Source organism: Rattus rattus, chromosome 18 (genome assembly GCF_011064425.1).
Source record: "Rattus rattus isolate New Zealand chromosome 18, Rrattus_CSIRO_v1, whole genome shotgun sequence".
NCBI lineage: Eukaryota > Metazoa > Chordata > Mammalia > Rodentia > Muridae > Rattus > Rattus rattus.
The window spans coordinates 17,602,901-17,624,314 of NC_046171.1; the positions used below are offsets into that span (position 1 = coordinate 17,602,901).

The 21,414-nt window shown below is 47.7% G+C and overlaps 1 protein-coding gene across 1 annotated transcript in view; it reads right to left on the reverse strand.

Annotated features, from left to right (window-relative positions):
• Rhobtb1 (Rho related BTB domain containing 1) overlaps positions 1-21,414 on the reverse strand; it is a 69,649-nt gene that overhangs the window by 38,025 nt on the left and 10,210 nt on the right. Inside the window, exons 2-3 of the mRNA XM_032888789.1 lie at positions 5,102-5,303; positions 4,380-4,483 (exon numbers count right to left, since the gene is read on the reverse strand). Coding sequence (XP_032744680.1) covers positions 4,380-4,483; positions 5,102-5,293 — 296 coding nt within the window. The 5' untranslated portion in view covers positions 5,294-5,303. The remainder of the gene's footprint in view (positions 1-4,379; positions 4,484-5,101; positions 5,304-21,414) is intronic.

Genomic DNA, 21,414 nt, shown 5'->3' on the forward strand with positions numbered 1-21,414 from the left:
AGGAGAGGGATCGTGCGTCCCATGTCCCCTCCTAAAGGCACAGCTCATCCCACTTCCCGACCTTTCAGATGACCAGTATCAAGTGTGACCTGTGCTTCTCAGAGATGAGTGATATCCCTTTAAGAGGCTCTTTGTTGCCAAGGAGAGAACGGCTGGTGACGGTCATGGTTACTATGTATGGTTTTGTTCTTGACATTTGAAAAGATCCAGAGACCAGCTTAAAAGTTCATCCAAAAGTAGACTGTGCTTGGGAGGCGGGAGGAAGACGCCATCAGCTGTTGGGCTGGGAGGCTAACTCGCCTTCCTGAGGGCAACGCAACCAGAAGGTAAACTATGGACAGCAATTCCAGTCAACAATTGTAGAAATGCGGGAGAACAAACAGAAACTTTGCTCTCCAAGGTGGGGGACGTTTTCAGCTGCATCCTGTTTAGAGTGAGGTGGAGGTGCCTTGATGTAGGAGAAGCAGCGGGAGCCCCAAGTCCTGGAGAGCTGCAGGCGGGACTGCCCCTTGAGACTCAGGACTGGGAGACAGGGAAGCTTCTCACCAGTGTCATGGAGACCACCGGCCTCCTACCCCCAGGGGATGGTTTACCCGATGTTGGCAGAGAGGCTAAGTTGTCTGAGATCCAGGAAGACCTTTGATACATTGGAGCTATCTTTTCTAGTTGGCAAAGTGGGGGCGGGTGTAGGGTTAAATAGTAAGCCATGGAGAGGGCAGTGGCTTTCTGGGTACAGTTTAAACCATGGTAAAAGTTTTCAAATTCAAGTTGGCCAGCTGCCTGCCACTGTGTTCCTACTAGACCTCTGGATTGTTCTAGAAACCAGACCCTTCTATTCAGAGCGAACCGGAGGGGTAACGTGTGAGCTTCCTTTGTGTCGAGAAGCAGAGAAAGCCAGGACTGAGGTCTCCGTGGCATCCAGACATTGAGTCTGGTTTCTCTCGCTGTCACCCCGGGGGAATGCAATCAATTATTTTAACAAGGTTCCAAATGCTTTGGCATGTAGACCGAGCACCTCAAAGTTTATGGCGGTTGCTTATGCTGCTGAACTGTGACGCCCACCAAGTATAGTAAAAACGTAAGTACAAGCAAGACCAAAACAAAGCAAACACTACAAACAGGTTTAGGGACTGAGGCAGGCATGGCCCAGTGTACAGGAGCACTTCTTATTCTTACAGAGGAACTGGGTTTGGTTCTCTGCTCACAGCAATCTGGAACTCCGGTTCCAGTGGATCCAACACCCTCTTCTGACATCTGAGTGCTCCTCATGTGGTGCACATACATACATTCATGTGTGCGTGCACGCGCACACACACACACACACACGCACACACACACACACACACGCATACACACACACACGTACACCAAAGTGATTAGCTGAAACTGCAATTACGCTCTCTTCCACAAATAAAACTAAAAGGGGAAGCCACTACAAAGCTTTCTTACTGCAACAAAAAGTTGGCAGAAGCTCTCTACAGAATGTAGAGCTTCAAAATGTGCTACCCAATTTTCCCACAAAAGTGTAGCTTTCTGGGCGCTGAATCAACATGGCGTCGCATATTAAGCATTTCCAGAATGATGCTGGTGGCTGAAATGGGGTAGGGGTAGTTTTCTAGGTTCTAGTTTTTCCTGCAGAGTGGGGTCTGAGAGGCAGCAGGCCTGGAAGCTGTGTGCATGGGAAGGGACCGAGGAAACACAAGGTAAAATCAGGCAGGCAGCAGGAGAGCCCCTCACAGGAAACGAGGACCCAAGTAGGCGTGCTTCCTGTTTCCGGTTCAGTAGGAACCAGGTGCAAGTGAGAGAACCTATGACGGGTGCTCAGAGCAATGGAGCCCCGAGCTTTTGGAGCCCCAGGAAAAGAGCAGCTTGCTTAGGACAGGAAACCCTAGCTCTGTCCGGGGGGCAGGACAAGGCCCACTATACATTTGTGAGTTGGTTGGGCAAAGTCTCAAGAGAGCAAAGCGGCTTTTGTCGACACCGTACGACTTCTGCTTAGCGGGTCCGCGTCACACCGCATTATCACAAACCCAACGTGTGTCTGAGTGCGGCTGAGGCAGTCGCTTGCTTGGTCTACCCAGATACCTCACTGAGCTCATCCCAGCACAGGTACTTTCTTAGGACTGGGATTCTAAAAGTCCTTTACACCAGTTGTGCCCACCCTTCCTTTCTTCAAAGACTTCATTCCCAGCTGTTGCTTCTTTAAAACCAATACAAGACCTGCGTGTGTGGTGAGCGCAGGCTGGTCTATTTTTTCTTTTTCTGTGTGTAGGACAACGTGAGGCAAAGAAACCAAACCAAAACAAAAAAAGAAACCACCCCCAAACCAAAACAAAACGAACAAGAAAAGCCTTGAGATAACACCGAAAAAACATTAGTGGGAAAAGAAAAGCAAAACAAAATAAAACACCCCAAACTCAAACCGAACCAAACCCAAACAACAACATCAAAACCCCTAGGACATTCAAAGAAAGGCGTCTACCTTGCCAGCTACTAGATTGAAGCATTACGCTATTGGCCGATTTTGATATCCTACATGGTCTAAATGTTCCTGGATCATTTCTGAGGAAAGGGGAGAGGGCTGGGCTACAGAGGTGATTCAGCCAGCAAAAACCCTTCTTGCCCCTAAGCCTGATGACCTGAGCCCACATGGTATAAGAGAGAGTCGACTACCCAAACCTCCACAAGACACGTGGTGACTTGCATGCACCCCCACATGGGGCTGGGCCTGCACTGGAGTCAGATACGGATTGAGCATCTTGATCCCCACGTGCTGTAAGCTAGACGACCCTGGGTAAACTCAGTGGGTCACAAAACAAACCAACAAGCCATGTACTGGGAAAAGACAATTTTAAGGAGGGAGGTTGACAGGAACTGGAGCGCAATAAGAGAGCCTGTAGGGTTGAGGTTAGTGGGAGCATCTCATAGGTACACATAGGAACTTATCAAAGACCAAACTTAGTGAGAAATTCTGTTGGCTTCTGCACCCTGCTTTTTTTTTTTTTTTTTTGAGTCTCCTTGAACAAACTGGTCTAAGTCCCAGATTCTCTGCCCCTCCCCCTAATCATATGAACTTCCCAGAAGCAAGACAGATGCTTCCAACAGTTTAACCCATTATTTAAGACACACGGATAAAGTTAGCAGGCCTTTAGTCCCAGTACTCAGGAGGCTGAGGCAGGGGGATGGAGCATTCAAGGCCAACATGGCCTACAGGGTGCAACTCTGTCTCGAGAAAGAAATGACATAGAAAAGGGCTCAGTTCTAAAGGCACTTGAGGCCCAGTCCAGTGACTCGAGTTTGATGTTTGTGCCACCACAGAGTGGGAAGAGATATTCAAGCCTAGCAAGTTGTCTCCTGACCATCCACACGTTTCCTGATGTATGCCTAAATGCAGCAAAACTAATGAATTAATTGATCCAATTTAGAAAGGAAAGAAAAGGAAGAATCCTTAGGCTACCAGCTACTGTTTGCTGCTCTGACTACACACGAAGAAGGGAGGCTACATGGCAGGTTCTGAACAAAACTGACCTGCCTCGTGTCACCGGAGGAAGAGCAAAGCTCACACTTGTGGGAGTGGCTTGTTAGGGACCTTCTAGGGCTGGAGAGTGGCGAAGCTTCTCTTTATCACTAGGTGGGAGTGTGTACTCTGGCTCTCTGAGGTCACGTGGCGTTAGATGTTAAGGAAGGAGAGAACCAAACAATGCTACCCCAGTCTAACAGAAACCAGGCCCGCCAATTTACAGCGGAGGAGGATCAGGGATCGCCCTCCTTGGGAGCAGACAGCTCTAAGAGTTGTCAGAAAGCCTGTATTGGTGACGGTGGTGCTGACCGTCAGAGGAAGGTATTTTGACTTCGTTCCCACCCATGTACGTGTCCTTTCGGGTTTATCTTCCCTTTACTGGACTTTCCCTTTTCTCTTTGTTTGGGGGGGGGGGACAATAGACATGATTGTTTCCCTTCGTTTTGGAATCATGCCCCGAGAAGGGCTTCTCAGATGCTTCTCTTTCTTTCACGAGTGCCCTTCAAATTGAAATGAGAACCATTTTTTTCCAGGTAACGCGTTCTAAAAGAGCCATCACCATCGACGAAGGCAGACGGTAATGTGGCTCTGAACTGGGGGCCCAGACGGATACTTGTCTCACAAACCTCCCTGCTTGGCTAGCTCGGGGTTTCAAAATTGGACTTTCCGTGTAACGAGGGGTACGTTTGTCCTCCACACCAGGAAACAACAACGTGGCCCATTTACCCCTTTCCTAGGCACCGTCCGGAGCCCAGTGCATCGCAAGGCCGCATGCTCTGGCTGCTGTTGACTTCTTAACCCTCTCAGGATAGGGAAAGGAAACTGCGCGTAACCACCCGTGTCCCCGGCCTTGTTTTACCTGCCGTATGCGAAACGCCTGTCTTTATGGTGATCTCCAAAAGTGTCCCAAAGCCTGAGGGAGATGCTCACTTCATCAACAACATCCCTGGACCGCTCCAGGACCTGTAGGAGGCAGAAAGAAAGAGTGTGAGGCAGGGGTGTGGGAGGGAGAGAGGGAGGGATATGCTCAAGTGTTCTCCAGGGGCACCACCTCCCCCCCACGCCCCCCACCCCGGCCTTTCCAACATCTAGTGGGACTCAAGACAACTAATTCACCATCTCCATCATGTGACTCAAACTTCCATTGGTGCACCACAGCCACGCCCTCAGCCACGCCCTCAAGTTTGTCCTTTGCGCTTTTTTTCCCGCTCCACTCTGCCCCCACGCCCCCAATCACCAATCAGGTCACTTCTGCTTTATGTATGGGATATAGCTACCTGCCTCATTTATTTTACTCGGACTAATAAAGAGCCAACAACAGTGATGGCCAAAGTATTCTTTTAAAATTTTGTTCCTTCCATTTTTCCTTCCTTCCCTCCTTTTATTTAGCCCAAGCTAGCATTAAAACTCTCCATCCTCCTGCCTCAGTTTCTCGAGCACTAGGCTTGGAGGCCTGGGCCACTGCTGCAGGCAAATTACTATTGGTTCAGCTTTTTCTGTGCTTGAGGAGGCGGGGTCTCAAGTAGCCCAGGCTGGCCTGGGACAGGCTGTATAGCTGAGGAGAAACCTGTTGCACCTTACCTCTTGGCAGACGCGGTACTGGTCAATGGCCCACACGGTGGGCACATGGGTGGCCAGCAGCTGGTACTGCGTCAGGGTGGTATTGCACGCCCGGGCACAAATCAGGCGAGTCTTTCCCACGGCGTTGTCGCCCACAACCACACACTTGATGGTTTCAACGTTGGGTCTTTCGTAGTCCATGTCAGAGTCCATTTATAAAGCTCTGTAAGAGGACGGCGAATGCCACGTTAGAGAGGCCAAGACTTTCCACAGAAACTCGCAGCAGCAATGCTTTGCCTTTGTCCAGCCACGTCCTTGGAGGTGCCCGGGCACAGGCAAGAAGTTTGGAAGCGAAACTCAAGCTTTCTTTTTATATCTCGCACGAGAACAAAAACACCACACTGTTATTTTGACCCTGAACGGTTTATTCCGGCGAACGTGTTATTTTCTCCTTGCTTTTCTCTAAACATAACCTGCCTACTGCAGACCCATCCAGGCCACTGCTGGCCCAGAGCCATAAGCTCCCTAAATCACATGTGTGGACCAGCTAGTGAGCCTGGTCACCTGTAAGGTTCACCTTTGACGCCCGGCTTTGGCTGCCCAAGAAACACAGTCATTCATCTGGCCACAGTCTTTAAACGACCCAGTGTCTGGTATTGGGAAGTCACATTTCCTCTTCGGTGACTAAGAGGAAAACCAAAACAAAAGGCTGAAGCTCTGGGTTGGATTATGACTTGCTAATGAAATGAACTCGTCCATCATTCACTCACTGTTTATGGCGACCGTATTGACACAACAAAGTATTCTCAAGGGAGCTCACCAGAGCTAGCTATACAAAAACCAAAAAACAAAACAAAACAAAACAAAACAAAAAAAAAAAGCATTCCTTTCCCTTCAGTTTTCCCATCAAGGAATCTGGAGCACAGGGTGACAGCAGACACTACCAGGAAGACAGAGCACTTGAGACTTTCCTGAAATACCAGGGCATATGTGTGCGAGCATGTGTGCCTATGTGCGAGTGTGCACGTGCGTGCACATGTGAAGAGACAGTTGCAGACCCTGTGTGGTTGGTGACTTAGAACTCCGGCTTTTTTGTTAGGTTAAGGGAAGACGAGTGTAAGCTCACGACTAGCCTGGCCTATGTACTCATATCTGGTCTCAACAAAACAAAAGGAAACGCAGGAACAAACCAAAAGGGTAGGGGATCAAGAGAAAGAAGAGACAAAGAGAAGAGGCGCTGCTGTTATAGCTACGTTTTCTGGAGCCAGCGTCTCCACACAGAGGAGAGCCGTTGTTTCACTGTGGGTAGGAGGCTGTCAGATTTCTGAGTCTTAACCGGCCCTTTGAGGAAGTCTAACCTGAGCAATTTGTCATGTGGCTATTTTTCAGAGCTGGAAATTATTTTACCAGCTGTGGTTAAAAACAAACAACCAACCAACCCCAAAAAACAAAAACAAAAACGCAAAAAAAAGCAAAGAACAGGAACAACAAAAACGAAATGAAAAACTCCCAAATGAAAAACAGCAACAACAACAACAACAACACCCACCCCCCACCCCCCTGGCCAAAACCATCAAAGCCAAAGCCAAAGCCAAAAAATGTTCAGAGGAAGAGCCTTATACCTAACTTCACCCCAGCAGAGCTGACTTGCAGAAAGCCATCCTTTAGATGGTAAAGACAAGAGGTGGAGGGTGCCACAGACTGTCTTCTCAGAGCTGGGTCTTCCCTGAAGGTAAAGCAGTTCTGTCAACCACAGTGTTGTCACAGGCAGTTGTGAAACCTGAGGCAGGAGAATGGCTTTTTAGGAAGGCTTTGAGGGAGCAGGTATATGGTTTGGGTCAGGATTTGACTTGGGGTTGTGTAGCACCCGGAGGCTGAAAATAGACAGCCATTCCCCACCTGCTCATATTTACAAACAAGCAAACAACATCTTGAGGACAAAAATAAAAGTCTATCCTGATTGTCAGCCGGGTGTGGTGGCTCCCTAAGATTCTGTCTGGAGAGATGGCTCAGTGGTTAAGAGCACTGACTGCTCTTCCAGAGGTTCAGTGGTATTTGTATTCCCTCGTCTAACAGAACAATGTGGCAGAAGCTTGCTTTTGGCAGTGGATGGATGATCTCCTCAGTACCCACTATGGTTATCACCAGTCTAGAGACCAAAGATAAAATTGGTAAATGTGCCCAATGGCTGGGATAGATACATGATCAAGACTCATAATGACTCGGTCACCAACATAGGGAGGGTGGAACCTTGGTGCCTGAGATGGAGTGAGCTTGAATCTCAGCTACCCCCCATTTTCCTATCCCTCAGACGACTGGGTGGGGTTTACCTCCTGGGTATTGTCCATTAGTTCAGAGGGAACTGTGTTAGAATCCATCTCCTACACTCAGTGAGAGAGCTGAGTGGATTGATGGGTAAGTCCTGGTTATAGTCCCAGATTCGCTAATGAGGAAGATAGGCTCTTTCGGACCATGTTAAAAACAGAGTCCTGGGACTAGAGTCCTGGCTCAGTGGTTAAGAGCACTGACTGCTTTTCCAGAGGTCCTGAGTTCAATTCCCAGCAACCACATGGTGGCTCACAACCATCTGTAATGAGATCTGATGCCCTCTTCTGGTATGCCTGAAGAGAGCAACAGTGTACTCACATACATGAAGTAAATAAATAAAATCTTAAAAAAAAAAAAAAAAAAAAAAGAAAGAAAGCCAACATCAACTTCAGAGGTAAACCCACATATTTAATCCTGACAGAGATCGCCCCGAAGGAAGGATTTTTATAAGCGCTAACTCAGGCATAACTCACTGGAGACTGAGGAATGTAAACTCAAGATGAGGAGTGACTGACTTGAGTCAGAAAGGAATCAGGGTGGAAGTGTTTCTTTGACAATGTCCTGGTGAGGTTGCCATGGGTGTCAGGGTGGAACCACAAACTGGCTTCATTTGAAACCAAGGTACATTGCCTTGAATATCCTAAGAGGTAGGAAGGAAAAAAAATCTGTCTTTGCTGGGGGATTTGATTGTTTTGAAAGATTATTTTAGAAGAATGTTTGAATTTAGGGACAGCATAGGAAACTAAAAACTAGAGAATTGGATGTCTTGTCACTTAGCAAACTCACTGTGATAGCTGACTCTGAAGAGGGGGCCCCCAGTCACAGGGATCTCTAATATGTTGGTGAAATAAATAACCATGTCGGTTTTTACATATGTCTTTGAGGTGGTCAGAAACCCTTAATGTTTCTATTCAGGCTCTTACCACAGAGACTGTCCTTCATTTTAGGTAAAATTATTTATGTAATTTTTAAAGAAACAAAAAAACAGTGAGTGGTTGTCAGAGGTAAAGACAACACCCATGGCTGGGGTTCTAATCCCATAGAGTTTGCAGTAAGCACCACTGAACTCCTCAACACCCAACACCCTGAATATTTCATTCAGAGCAAGCAGCTTTCCGGTGTGTACGACAAGCCAAAAAGTATTGTAGGAATTCAAAACTACAGCCAGAGAGGTAGTCATGCCTCCTCAGAATCCCAGCAAATCAGCTGCTCACAAGTTACCCATAAACACCTATTCCTGGAAGCAAATGCAGAAATAAGCAATTTTACCCCCTTCGTAACAGCTTTCGGTTTATTCCTATCTACACGTTGAGGGTTGAGTGAGTGCTGGATCATCACTGTCTGCTGTCTGATTTTTTATTTACTTTCAGTGGGAGTGATGAATAGTATCCCCTTAGCAGAGTTAATACATTTCACCCTGGCAAATCTTGTCTGCCTGAGCGCTCTTTTGCCTTTAGATAGATAATCCAAGGAGGCAGGAAAGACAGAAACGGCAGACGGGAACCCTGGTGACCCCCTTACAGCATTTCCTCCTTGAACAAACTCGGAAGGACGTGGAGGCTAAGGGTTAAACTATGCCTTGCAACATCCACCCACCCCTCCGTCTGGATGTCAGAAGTGGCGAGTTTATTTTATGAAGGACTAAAGGAAGGGGTTCTGGGTACTGGGTGTTGTTCATGAAATGGCCCTGTGTGCTGTGGTCATCGTCCTTGTGGCCTGCAGAACCACGTCATCGGTGTGGTCATTCCAGACTTTTCCAACCGCTAGCTACAGTCACAATCTGGACCACAGCCCGTTCCTCTCTGCTTGCCACGATTTCTGCTCTCTATCCAGAGGATTAGATGTTCTCTACTCCAGCCTTGTAGCTCCCTTAGCTCAGGATCTATGGTTCTTATTGCACTCAAACCACTCATCCCGTTGGCTGAGCTTTGGGTACCGCTGTCATCAGGAACACATTACCCCGCCAACCTCAAATGCCAGACTGCAACCCTCAGTGCCACATTACTACCTGTAAAGTCACCACTTCAAGATGCGAGGCAGTGCGACAGTGTCCCTAGCAGCGGGAGAAATCAGTCCGTTTTCCCTCTCTCTTCAACTCTGGCTGGCTTTGTGCAATGAGTTCAGGCTCTGAGGTCCTGCAGGTCCATAATCATGCTACTGCTGGCCCGGCCTTACTGAGCCCAAGATCCATCAAAATAGTCTGTCAGTGGCTGTCGCCAAGGTTATACAGATCTTCCAGGTTTGCTGACCCTCCAGCTATAAGTAGTTTTGTGAATGAACCAGGTGAAGCCAACAGGACAAGTGTGCATGTGTTGGAAGCCATAAGAAGTTCCTTATTGGGGTTGGGGATTTAGCTCAGTGGTAGAGCGCTTGCCTAGGAAGCACAAGGCCCTGGGTTCGGTCCCCAGCTCCGAAAAAAAGAACCAAAAAAAAAAAAAGAAGTTCCTTATTGTCCTAAAGACAGCAGGCTTGGGGTGTGACTTGTTATCCAGCAGCAGTTACCAGGAACACACTTGTTATGAAAACTGCCAGAACTCTGATGCCTTTACTAATTAATACCACTGTGTTGTTGTAAGAATATAAAAATAAAGAGTATCGGTGTCCTTTACCCCGCTAACTCTGTACCGCGGTGCCCAGATATCTGTTAGATATCTTGGCGGAAACACAGCCCAGCCGCACACTTTCTTACACTCAAACCCTCACATAAAAGAACACACAACACAATAATCTTAGATCCAATTGGTAAGATATACTTGCCCACTTAAACATATAAAGCCCAGTACCATCTATCCCTTAGGAACATTGATAACAACCTGTAAATACACAGAGCAGAATCTTAACATCACCTGCCATGGCTTCTCCCCTCTCTCCGTCTTCCTTCTCCACTCTCTCTTAGTCTCCTCCTCTTCCTTCAAACTTCTCTCCCGCCCACCCTTCCTTCTCCTCCAATGACAGGCCTCCTTCTATCCTGTACCTGCCCCTCACCAGTACTTTACAAATTCAATGGGGAGGTGGTTCTGGTGAAGTCACCTGAGTTCTGAGTCCTTGACTAGGCAGCTGTCCTTGGGGCGGTGGAATTAGCATCAAAATACAGTAATTTCAGGGCAAACCACAACACCACAGCTGTGACAGAGTGCATGGCCAAACACACAAAAAACAACAAACAAACAAAAAGCCCAAAACAGCAGCAGCAGCAGCAACAACAACAACAACAACAACCTATCCCAAGGAAGGAAGAAAGGGTGGATTATTTTGAATCCCAGTTTAAGAGGATAGTCAGTCATGATGGGGAAGGTTGGACGGCGGGACAGGATGGTAGAAAGCAGCTGGACACATTGTATCCGCAGTGGGGTGGGGGGGGCAAGGCGGGAGAGGGGGCGCCGGGAGGAACTACACATATTGGTCCTCTGGTCCTCAGCTCACTGTTTTCTATACTTCGACTCCAGACCATAAACCCAGGCTGCTAACCTTTTCATTCAGGTGGGTCTTTTTTCAACCTAATCTATAAACAGCCATGCTAAGAAGGTGATTCAGAAACCAGTTGTCAGGATGACAACCAATATAAATTGGATAAAATGGCAATTAAGTTTTGGCTTTTCTTGGATGCCAGATCTTTTCCACACAGCGTTGGTGACAACTTTTCTCGATGCAACCATCCTCTGCTTCCTGCATGGTGTAGGGAGCACTGGACATCCATGTCTTTCTTTTTTCTTTTTTTTTGGAGCTGGGGACCAAACCCAGGGCCTTGCACTTGCTAGGCAAGCGCTCTACCACTGAGCTAAATCCCCAACCCCATCCATGTCTTTCTTAGTCCTTCTGAATAGATTTTGTTCCAAAGGGTGGAACACTTAAGAGCTACAGAAGGAACAAAAGTAGCTCGTTGTTTGAACCCAAGGTAAAAGCACTCTATGTGCATTTGTTTGTTTTGTTATTTTGAGACACATCTCTAGAGTTCGGCTGTATGCTAATGTACAACACACTTCTGCATAGCTCCCGCACAGCCTGCACATCTCTGCATAGCCCTGGCTGTCCTGCAACTCACTCTGGAGACCAGGCTGGCCTTGAACTCAGACATCTGCCTGCCTCTGCCTCCAGAGTTCTGGGATTAAAGTCATATGCCACCAGACCTGGCTTCAGGTATGCTTTAAATGAGGAAGAAGCAAGCAGGAGATCCCAGGGTGGAGGGAGAGGACTACAAAGTTGCTTTTCTGTTGACTTTGACAAGAAATGAAAAAGGCAGGAGGCTCAGGAGCACAAGTTCTGGAAAACCAGAATGGATAGGGAGTGGTTCTCTTCAGGAGCCTTTAGAGAGAACGGAGCCTGACAGTGCTTTAAACCTAAAGACACCCACTTCAGGCCTTTGTGGGTTTTGTTTCGTGCCACCTAGTGTTTGGTAATTTGTTACAGCATCAGCAGACATGAATACTGTGTGCTTTAGCCCTGCAGTGACTTCCCTCATCCTAAGCACTCTTTGGGACCAGACTGTGCCCCTGCTGGTCTCATCCCTTCTCATCCCCTTCCCCCTCACATCTCACTTGTCTATAAAGTTCTTTTTATTCCTTACAACTGTTTTCAGACATCACCTCTAGATTTCCCAACTACCCTTCTTTTCCAATGACCAGCTTGCTCTGCTCCCCGACTAACGGATGCTTAGAGCGGAAGTAGCCTAAGTTTTTCTTTTTCTTTTTTCATTGAAGCTTTACAACTCCCAAATGCCCACCTCCTTCACTCAATAATTCACATCTCTAGAGTTTAGCCCTATGCTAATGTGCAATACACCTCTCCCATAAGCTGTTCCTAAGTGTGCCTTCTTGTAAAAGTAGCTTCTATTCGCCAGACGTAATGGTCTTCTCTGAGGCTGCCTCTGTTGACCTAGACCTAGTCGTGGAAGTTTCTAGCCTCTGTTCAATCTTGTGTAGGCCTAGAATGTTTTTTGGCCTATGATATTGGACTTGCTCTCCGTGGCTGGCTGGTCAACTCAGCTGTTCTGGCTTAAACTCCTTTCCAAGCTGACTGATTCAATCTGGCTTCTCTCGGCTTCCCCTGAATTGCTCTGCTTGATCAGATACTAACTTTGGGATCTGTGCTAATCTTCTGGCTCCCTCTTTCTTTACCTGTGTCCAGCTTGTTCTTTCTCTGCAACCTGTCTCTGTACAACGGTGCTGGTAAATCTGCCGTCTTTTCTCTCTGCACAGCTTTCTCTTAAGTAGCTTCTCTTTCCTCTCTGTTCTTGTGAGGGTTGGGCATATCCTATGCTGCCGAATCTTCCTCTGATTCATCGCTTTCTCTGATTCCGCCACTCAATTAGACATCCTTCTACAGACTAGCCTCGCCTTCATCCTTTGGGATTAAAGATGTGTTCTACGGGTGTGTCTGTGTCCCAGCCAGAGGGATTAAGGGTGCGTGCCAAGGCTGAGCCACGTCACAACTAGAAACAGGGTTTTCTGGTAAAAACACAATCTCAGGTCAGCCATGGACAAAACGACAACCTGTGACCTCAGCTCCTTCAAGTCCTTCCTCTTCCTAGGGCAATTAGCTTGCCCACTCTAAGCTCTGGATAGGATGGTTTCTGTGGTGCCTGATCTCTCCCTATAAAACAGGCTCTCAGGCAACCGTGACCCCTTGACCTTAGAGTCTAGGTTCCGTGATTCTATATTGAGGGAAAACCCCAGGATGGGCCTGCTTGCTTCCAAAAGGTGCAACTCAGTGTATGGTCGCATAGTGGGTTCAAATGAGGCCACGAGACTCTTCAATTAAGAATTTCAGATCTTGGGCTGGAGAGATGGCTCAGTGGTTAAGAGCACTGACTGCTCTTCCAGAGGTCCTGAGTTCAATTCCCAGCAACCACATGGTGGCTCACAACCATCTGTAATGGGATCTGATGCCCTCTTCTGGTGTGTCTGAAGTCAGCGACACTGTCTATACATATATATATGTACATGAGTGTGGGGTTCATCAAAGACATCCCACTATGGATTCCTTCATTAATTTGGAGCAACCACCACTGGGGGGCGGGGTGATGTCTCTCTTATCACTACTTCCCCTGTCTCTTCTGAAACTATTTTTTGGGAGCAACTTCTGTAGAAGCAGAATTTGAAGCTGCCAGCTCTGTGCACAGGTAATTTCCTGCGAGGAAACAAATAACCTGTGAGAAATCATTGAGGCCCACAGAAACACCAGCAGAGTGAAAATTCTGGTATTCGAGGAGTCTGTTCTGAAGAACAACTGGGGACTTTCTATTACTGACAGGAACAGAAGGGAAACCCCGGAAGTTGCACAATTGTGACTGCAGACAGCTGCCATTCTGCCGAGGCTGCCAGGCTGGACTTTTGGGCTGATTCAGATCTAAGACGAACATCTTCGCTGCACCAGAGAATGGGTTCTAGCATTGGAAGGAGCAGCAGTCGGGGCCAGACTAGACCTTCCAGGCAAGGCTGCTCAGACTGGACCTCCAGGATAAGAGTCACCTGAGTCAGCAGAACTGTCACCTCCTTCTACAATATTTTAAGTCCAATGAACCGTTTCGAGGAGAAAAATAAATAAATAACAGGGTGCTCTCTAGAGGCCTCCAGGGTCCCGGGACACCCAGGGCTGTCTCTTGGGAACCAAGTGAAGCTTTTTTTTTTTTTTTTTTTTTTTTAAAGATTTATTCATTTATTATATACAAGTACACTGTAGCTGTCTTCAGACACACCAGAAGAGGGCATCAGATCTCTTTACAGATGGTTGTGAGCCACCATGTGGCTGCTGGGAATTGAACTCAGGACCTCTGGAAGAGTAATCGGGTGCTCTTAACCGCTGAGCCATCTCTCCAGCCCCAAGTGAAGCTTTTTAATACATCCACTCATGGCCCTTCCTTGAGTCTCACAATAATAGCAAGACCATGTTTTCCCTTTTTTTTTTTTTTAAACAAACAAACAAACAACACCCGAAAAACTTCAAGGCCAGTGTGGGAGACGAGCCAGCAGTGGGGATAAACCTCTATCTTCTACCTCAGCCACACTGAAGTTGCCATCACTGAAGATAACAAGGAAAGAAAGGCCTTAAAAAAGACAAAAACTTAAAAGATGGGGCTGGCGAGAGGGCTCACTGGGTCAAGGGGGCTTGCTGCTAAGCCTGATGACCTGAACTCATTTCCTGGGTCGCATGTGGTGAAAGAAGAGAGCAGACTTATCTTCTGGCGTTTACTCTTGAGTTATGGTATGTATGTGTGTCACACACACACACACACACACACACACACACACACAATAAATAAACGACATAAAAAAAATCCTTAAAAGAGCTATGAAAATGCTTGACTCTCATAGTGCACACCTGTAAATTCTACTACTTGGGAAGCTGAGGCAGGAGGATCTCAGCATTGAGACCAGCCTAGGTTACACACAGACCCTGCCCCATCCCCCAAGCCTGAATTTCCAGACCAGATCTAGCCAGCCCAAGGAGGCTGTGTGTTCTAGGCACACTGGCCTACTTTCTCCCACAAGTAGGCCACGGAACAGTCAGTCCCTTGATGGCTCTGCTTACACAGTGGCTCATCCTCCCCTGTCTACTGAAACTCTTTTCTACTTCTGGGCCTCAAGAAAACCAACCACAGAACTGTATGTAGGCCTGTGCCTGTACAGGAGTGACTGGGTCAGGATTTCTATCCTGGACTTCAGAGTCAAAATCACACAGATGGGCTGGGTTCTTGAAGACTGTGAAAGGCTATGTGGGAGACAGACAGACAGACAGACAGAGAAAGGGGGAGAGAGAGAGAGAGAAAGAGAGAGAGAGAGAGAGAGAGAGAGAGAGAGAGAGAGAGAGGGGGAGAGGAGGGGAGGGGAGGGAGGGAAGGAGGGAGGGAGGGAGGGAAGAGAGACACCCTTTAGTGTAGGCCTGCAGAAGAGACTTCTATGAAGGGGCTCCGTTTTCTTGCTGCCTGGGGTTGAGAGGCTCCAAGTCACAAGGCAGAAAGCTCAGGAGCTCTCCAGTAGACAGAGCCAGGAGAAGCCAGTGTGGGTGGGCATGGGCCAGCTTCTTTACTCCACAGTCTAGAGATAGGAGTTGCTTCAAATGCTGTGAAAAAGGAGCAGTGTGTCCACAGGGGAACGGCAGGTCCTGGTGGGCTTTCAAAAGGTGCCACCGGTATCACAAGGCCACCGTAGAACAGAGGGGAGAAGAGGCAAGGGGACCGTGACACACAGGATCATCTCTATTCGGCGTGGAATCCACAGAGGTAGACAGGTAGATAGGCCCCAGTTGCATCTTGGAAGAAGATGCATTTGCAAGGCCTTTCCTTCTACACTGCCTTCTGGGGTGTTTATCATATTTCAACTTGTAAGACAGATAATTACATTCCATACATTATTCTGCTTATACCCCATCAGGATTATACATTATTATTATTATTATTATTATTATTATTATTGTCATTGTTGTTATTTGGGGATACAGTCTCATGTCCAAGCCGGCCCCCACCTCGATGTGTAGCCAAGGATGACCTTAAACTTCTGACCCTCCTGTCTCTACCTCTCCCATGCCAGATATATGCCACACTAAACCCAGGGCTTTATGCACACTGGGCAAGCAGTTTACTAACTGAGGCATTATTTCCAGCTCTGAGATACCCATTTTTTTGGTCGGAATTTTGTTTAATATTTACACAGTACTTTGCCCATGTGCACCTTCTAATAAGTGTTGAGTTGGGCACAGAAATGTAACCGCCCTACCGCTCTCCATAGGAAACCTTGCACCTCCGGGCCAGCAGAGAGCTCATGTGTGGCTGCCTCTGCTGACTGATTATTAAGCCTGGTAGCTTGGAGAGTAACATGCGGTGGGCGAGAGGAATGCTGTAAGGGACATCTGCTGTGGCCCATCCTGAGAGCAGAGCTCGGCAGGTGGTCTCACACCCACTGCTGCCTCCAAGTGAGAAGGGCATCCGTTACCATGGGAACCACAAGGACCAAGATCAGGCCCCTCCACCAAATGGGAATTTAAGGGCTGGAGAAGAGGGTCAACAAATATAGGCGGGAGGCCCGGGGGATTTATTTGGTTGGGAACAATAAAAGAACTTGGCCAATTATTGTACTCCAACACCTATCATCAATTTATAAATCTTAATATGTGTGTGTGTGTGTGTGTGTTTGTGTGTGTGAGTGTGTGTTTGTGTGTGTGAGTGTGTGTGTGTGCATGTGAGTGTGTGTGTGTGTTTGTGTGTGTTTATGTGTGTGTGTGTATGTGTGTGTGTGTGTGTGTGTGTATGTGTGTGTATGTGTGTGTGTGAGTGTGTATGTGTGTGTGTGTGTGTGTGTGTGTGTGTGTGTGTGTCTGTGTGTGAGTGTGTGTGTGTCAGTTTGTGTGTGTATATGTGAGTGTGTGAGTGTGTGTGAGCTTGTGTGTGTGTGTGAGTTTGTATGTTTGTGTATATGTGAGTGTGTGAGTGTGCATGTGTGTGTGTTTGTATGTGCTTGTGTATATGTGAGTGTGAGTGTGTGTGTGAGTGTGCGTGTGTGTGTTGTGTGTATGTGTTTGTGTATATATGAGTGTGTGTGTATGTGAGTGTGTGCGTGTGTGTGTTTGTATGTGTTTGTGTGTGTGTGTGTGTGTGTGTGTGTGTGTATGTGTTGTGTGTGTGTGTGTGTAGTTTGTGTGTGAGTTTGTATGTGTTTGTGTATATGTGTGTGTGTGTGTGTGTGTGAGTGTGTGTGTGTGTACACATACATATTTCTCATTCTCTTTTGGACATTAACAATCCAACTCAAAGGTGTCCAAGCCCTTCCGTGAGTCATTACTCGGCTAGAGGAGAAAGAAGCAGCATATGGACCGATGAGACATGGAGATCAGTTTGTTGGTTTGTAGCAGAAATGGAAGCCATAATGTAAAGGGCCATTTAGCTGCATCCAACAACAATACCGGAAGGAAGGCTGAGGAGTAGCCATATGTCAGAAACGGAAGGACATCTGCCAAATCCCTTCCATGGAGCCAAGCAAGGAGTGTACACATGGCCCGTGGCCTGTCCATTTTCAAAGGGAAAGGATTGGTCCCATCAGCGGCGTGTTCTCTGCCTCCCATAACCATAATGGAGTCATTATGACCTAGTACGTGGCTGGAAAAATAGATTGTGGGGCCAGCAGAGGGCCTCTGAGAGATGGACATGTTGCCCTGAGCATGGAGCAGCCCACGGCCTCTTGAGGAGGATGGCCAGAGAGAGAGATCTGAGTACTCACAGGGTACTGTCCCATCCTAGTTCCCCCTGCCTGCTTGGCCAGGCCTTTTCGTCTGAATCAGTGGCTCTCAATCGTCCTTTAATAGTTATGGGGAGCCCCCGTCCCCCGCAACCATAGAATTATTTTCATTGCTACCTCATGACTATAACTTTGCTACTGTTATAAATCTTAATGGAAATCTGTTTTCTGATGGTCTCAGTATGATGGTTTGTATGTGCTTGGCCTAGGGAGTGGCGCTGTTAGGCCTTGTTGGAGTTGATGTGTCACTGTGGGTGTGACTCCCATTCTAGCTGCCTGGAAGTCAGGATTCTGTTAGCAGCCTTCAGATGAAGATGTAGAACTCTCAGCTCCTCTTGCACCATGCCTGCCTGGGTGCTGCCATGTTCCCACCTTGATGATAATGGACTGAACCTCTGAAACTGTAAGCCAGCCCCAATGAAATGTTGTCCTTAGAAGAGTTGCTTTGGTCATGGTGTCTGCTCACAGCAGTAAAACCCTGTAAAAGGGTCCGTTGACAACCCAGGGGGTTGCGACCTACAGGTTGAGAACTGATGGTCTGGCTGCAGTGAAGGAAATTGACCGTAATGCCAGTTTAAGGGAGAATGAGGTGAGGGGGCACTATCAGGTGTGAACAAGCATCAGTGATTCCTCCGAGCTCAGATGCTGCTTCCTTTTGTCCTTATCTCACCCCTAGCGTCTCTCCAGCTCATTAACTTCTGTCTTCTCTGGTACTGAATGGCTGCTGGAGACTCTGTCAGAGCCAAGGCCAACCAGAGAGATTTAGCATATACTTCAGTCCTCTGCCATCTGGATATATTTTTTTCTAATGGGTAGAGGGAGACTTGTGAGGCTTGTTACAAACTCATGGAGTGGATATTCTGTAAGGAATAGCAGAAGAGAAGATTAAAGATGTGACCGGTAGAAATGGTGCTAAAATAAATCACGGGTGAGCGAACAGCACACGTAGGTTATGTGGGTAGCGAGACAAAAGAACACAAAGGCAGCCTGTGAGTACTGTAAGGGACTCCATATTGAGAACAAGACAGAGAAAAATCAAACAAGAAACATGGGTGGTAGCAAAGGAGGGGCGGAGGAAGGACACCAGAAACCATCTATGCACAGAACTGAAGGCAGAACGAAAGGGTTGGATGGCAAAACGCGCCCACCAGGTGGTGTTGGTTCTGAAGGATTGAGGGAGCAAAGAGCGACGAATAGGCCAGAAGCGAGGAGGGCAAGCCAGATACGGTGCCTCGAGTGAAGGTCGCAGCACTTGAGAGGTGGAGGAAAGGGCTAGCCTGGGCTATGCAAAGGGAGGGGGAAAAGAAGTCAGCTGGCCTAATCAGTTTGAATCAGGCCTCAGTGTCCTGTACGACAAACCTTATCTCTGAGAGATATCCTGGAAGGCGGGAAAGGGCAGTTCTTACCGAAAACATCAAATCCTAATAAATCAAAGGGCATAGCAGGGCACAGGACGGGAACCGCGAGTTCAAGGAAAAGCTCGCAGAAGTCGCTGAAGCACGTAGGCTGGTAAAAAATCAAAGCTAATCAATGTCGGAGAAAGATGGTGACCAGGAAAGAGCATTGCAGTTGGGTTTTGAGTGATGAACAACAGGGTTGTCGGGCACCCCCGGTGGTTTCAACTCTACAGCAAACCTTCCTTCAAGCGAGCTTAGCCCAACAGGATAATAAGGGTTAGCTACTCCCCCTGTACACCACCTCCCAGTACGCAACCCGTGAACTAAATATTTGGCCACAAACAAACTAATCAAAGATGTAGGTTGATGTCATTGTGCAGGTGACGGCAGGTACGGGATAGAACGAGGCCTGTCATTGGACGTGAGAAGGAAGGATGGGTAGGAGAAAGGTTTTAGAGAGAGGAGGAGACTGGAGTGAGAGGGAGGGAGCAGTGGAGAGAACATGGCGGCAGATGTTTAAGATGTCTCTCTGCACACCTACAGGTTGTTATGAATATTCTTAAGGGATGGATTGTACAGGGCTTTCTATGTCTAGATGAACAAAATATATCTTATCTAGGCGGGCGGTTTATATCCTTATCAATTGGTTGTAAGTTAATCGTGTGGTTGTATTGTACATTGAGCATTTAACACATAAATCTGGTTGCTCGGTTACAGCCTGTTGAGCTCTGTCTTTACTAGATTGTTGGGAGTGTGAACAGAGTCTATGACAGGAAGCCGTGCTAGGCTATAGAATGCTTGGGGTTAGCTTGGCGTGGGGCTATGCTAGCACAGCCCCCGATATGTGATGTGAGTCTCAGGCATGGCAACATCCGCCAAGGGGACAGTGTGAGAAAGCGGCTGACATAAACAGCAAGAGTGTGCAGATCCACGCAGAGTGGGAACTCATGGGAACCAGGTCGTGCATCCTTTTTTAATTTTACCACAACAGAAAGACACAGGAGGAGGAGCCTTACAACCACAGCCCCTTGAACTCTTGGACGTGAGGGGACCGCTTCCTGAACTGTCCCTTCCTGAATCATCTAGCTGAGGAAATGCCTCTACACATGCCCAACACTTTTGAGAAGCTGTATCTAGAACGTCTTTATTGAGAATGACAAAAGCCGGGGCCTGAGGGGATGGCCCGCTCAGTAAGGGTTTGCTGCTTAGGCAGAAGGATCTGCATTCAATCCCCAGCACCTACAAAAGCCCAGGGCTCTGCACCAGTGCTTGTAATCTGGGCACTGGGAACATAGAGATGGGAAGATCCTTGGGGCTTCCCAGACTAGCAAAATCTGCAAAGCCCAGGTTCAGTGAGCCCTCGAGTCAAAAGGAATGTGATTAATGAAAACAACTGTGGTCAACTTCTGGGTTCCACATATGAATATATACACACACGTACACTGTGCACACGCCTCATATGCACGAATGCCATAATGCTACACAAACAGACATGCTTGCTGTGTGATCCTGGGCATTTTCCTTCCTTCCTTCCTTCCTTCCTTCCTTCCTTCCTTCCTTCCTTCCTTCCTTCCTTCCTTCCTTTTCCCCCCCCTCCTCCTCCCTCCTCCCTCCCTCCTCCCTCCTCTCTCTCCTTGTCTCCCTCCCTCTTTTACCATTTACCATCCCCTTTCCTTTCTTCCTTCCTCACCTCTCTGCCCTCCTTCTTTCTCACTGTATAGCTCTGACTGGCCAGGAACTCACAGCACTCTTCCCACGTCTGCCTCTGCCTCCTAACTGTTAGAATTAAAGGTCTTCACCACAGTCAGTATGAGCCTGTTTCTAAACAAGAGCCTTTATTTCCTTTATCAACTGGGGATAAGCCCCTTCAAGTAGTTGTTTCAAATTAGACCCTGCTTGGGAAGTACTTGAATCACTCATGCCCGAGATCAGGAGGATACTCTCAGGCTATTGATAAAGGCGTGCGACAATACAGGGAAAACAAGAATTCAAGGGAACGTAGTAGGGCCATGATCAGAAGCATAGCTGAGAGCGCTTTCAAATGCACAGGAGGCAAAGCTTAAAAGCGGGGGCCTCCTCATTTCCTTTCATGGAACCCCCCCCAACCCCTCAGTGAGGTGTCATGGCCTGCCTCAACACACAAGGGATTCTGAAGAGAACTACTGCTCTGTGCAATGTGTGAGTCTCGATTCTGAGAGCCTTCTCCTCAGAGTGCTTCTCCCTAGGGTTCCCTCTTTCCTGGCATCCATGTGAGTCTCTCTGCCTACCAGGCCCTCTGTCTTTCGTTGGACCATCCTTTCCTCCTGGCAGAGGGTGACCATCATAGTCGGAAGCAAGCCATCCCATTACGTAAGACCCAATTATCAACTTAACGGACGTTCCT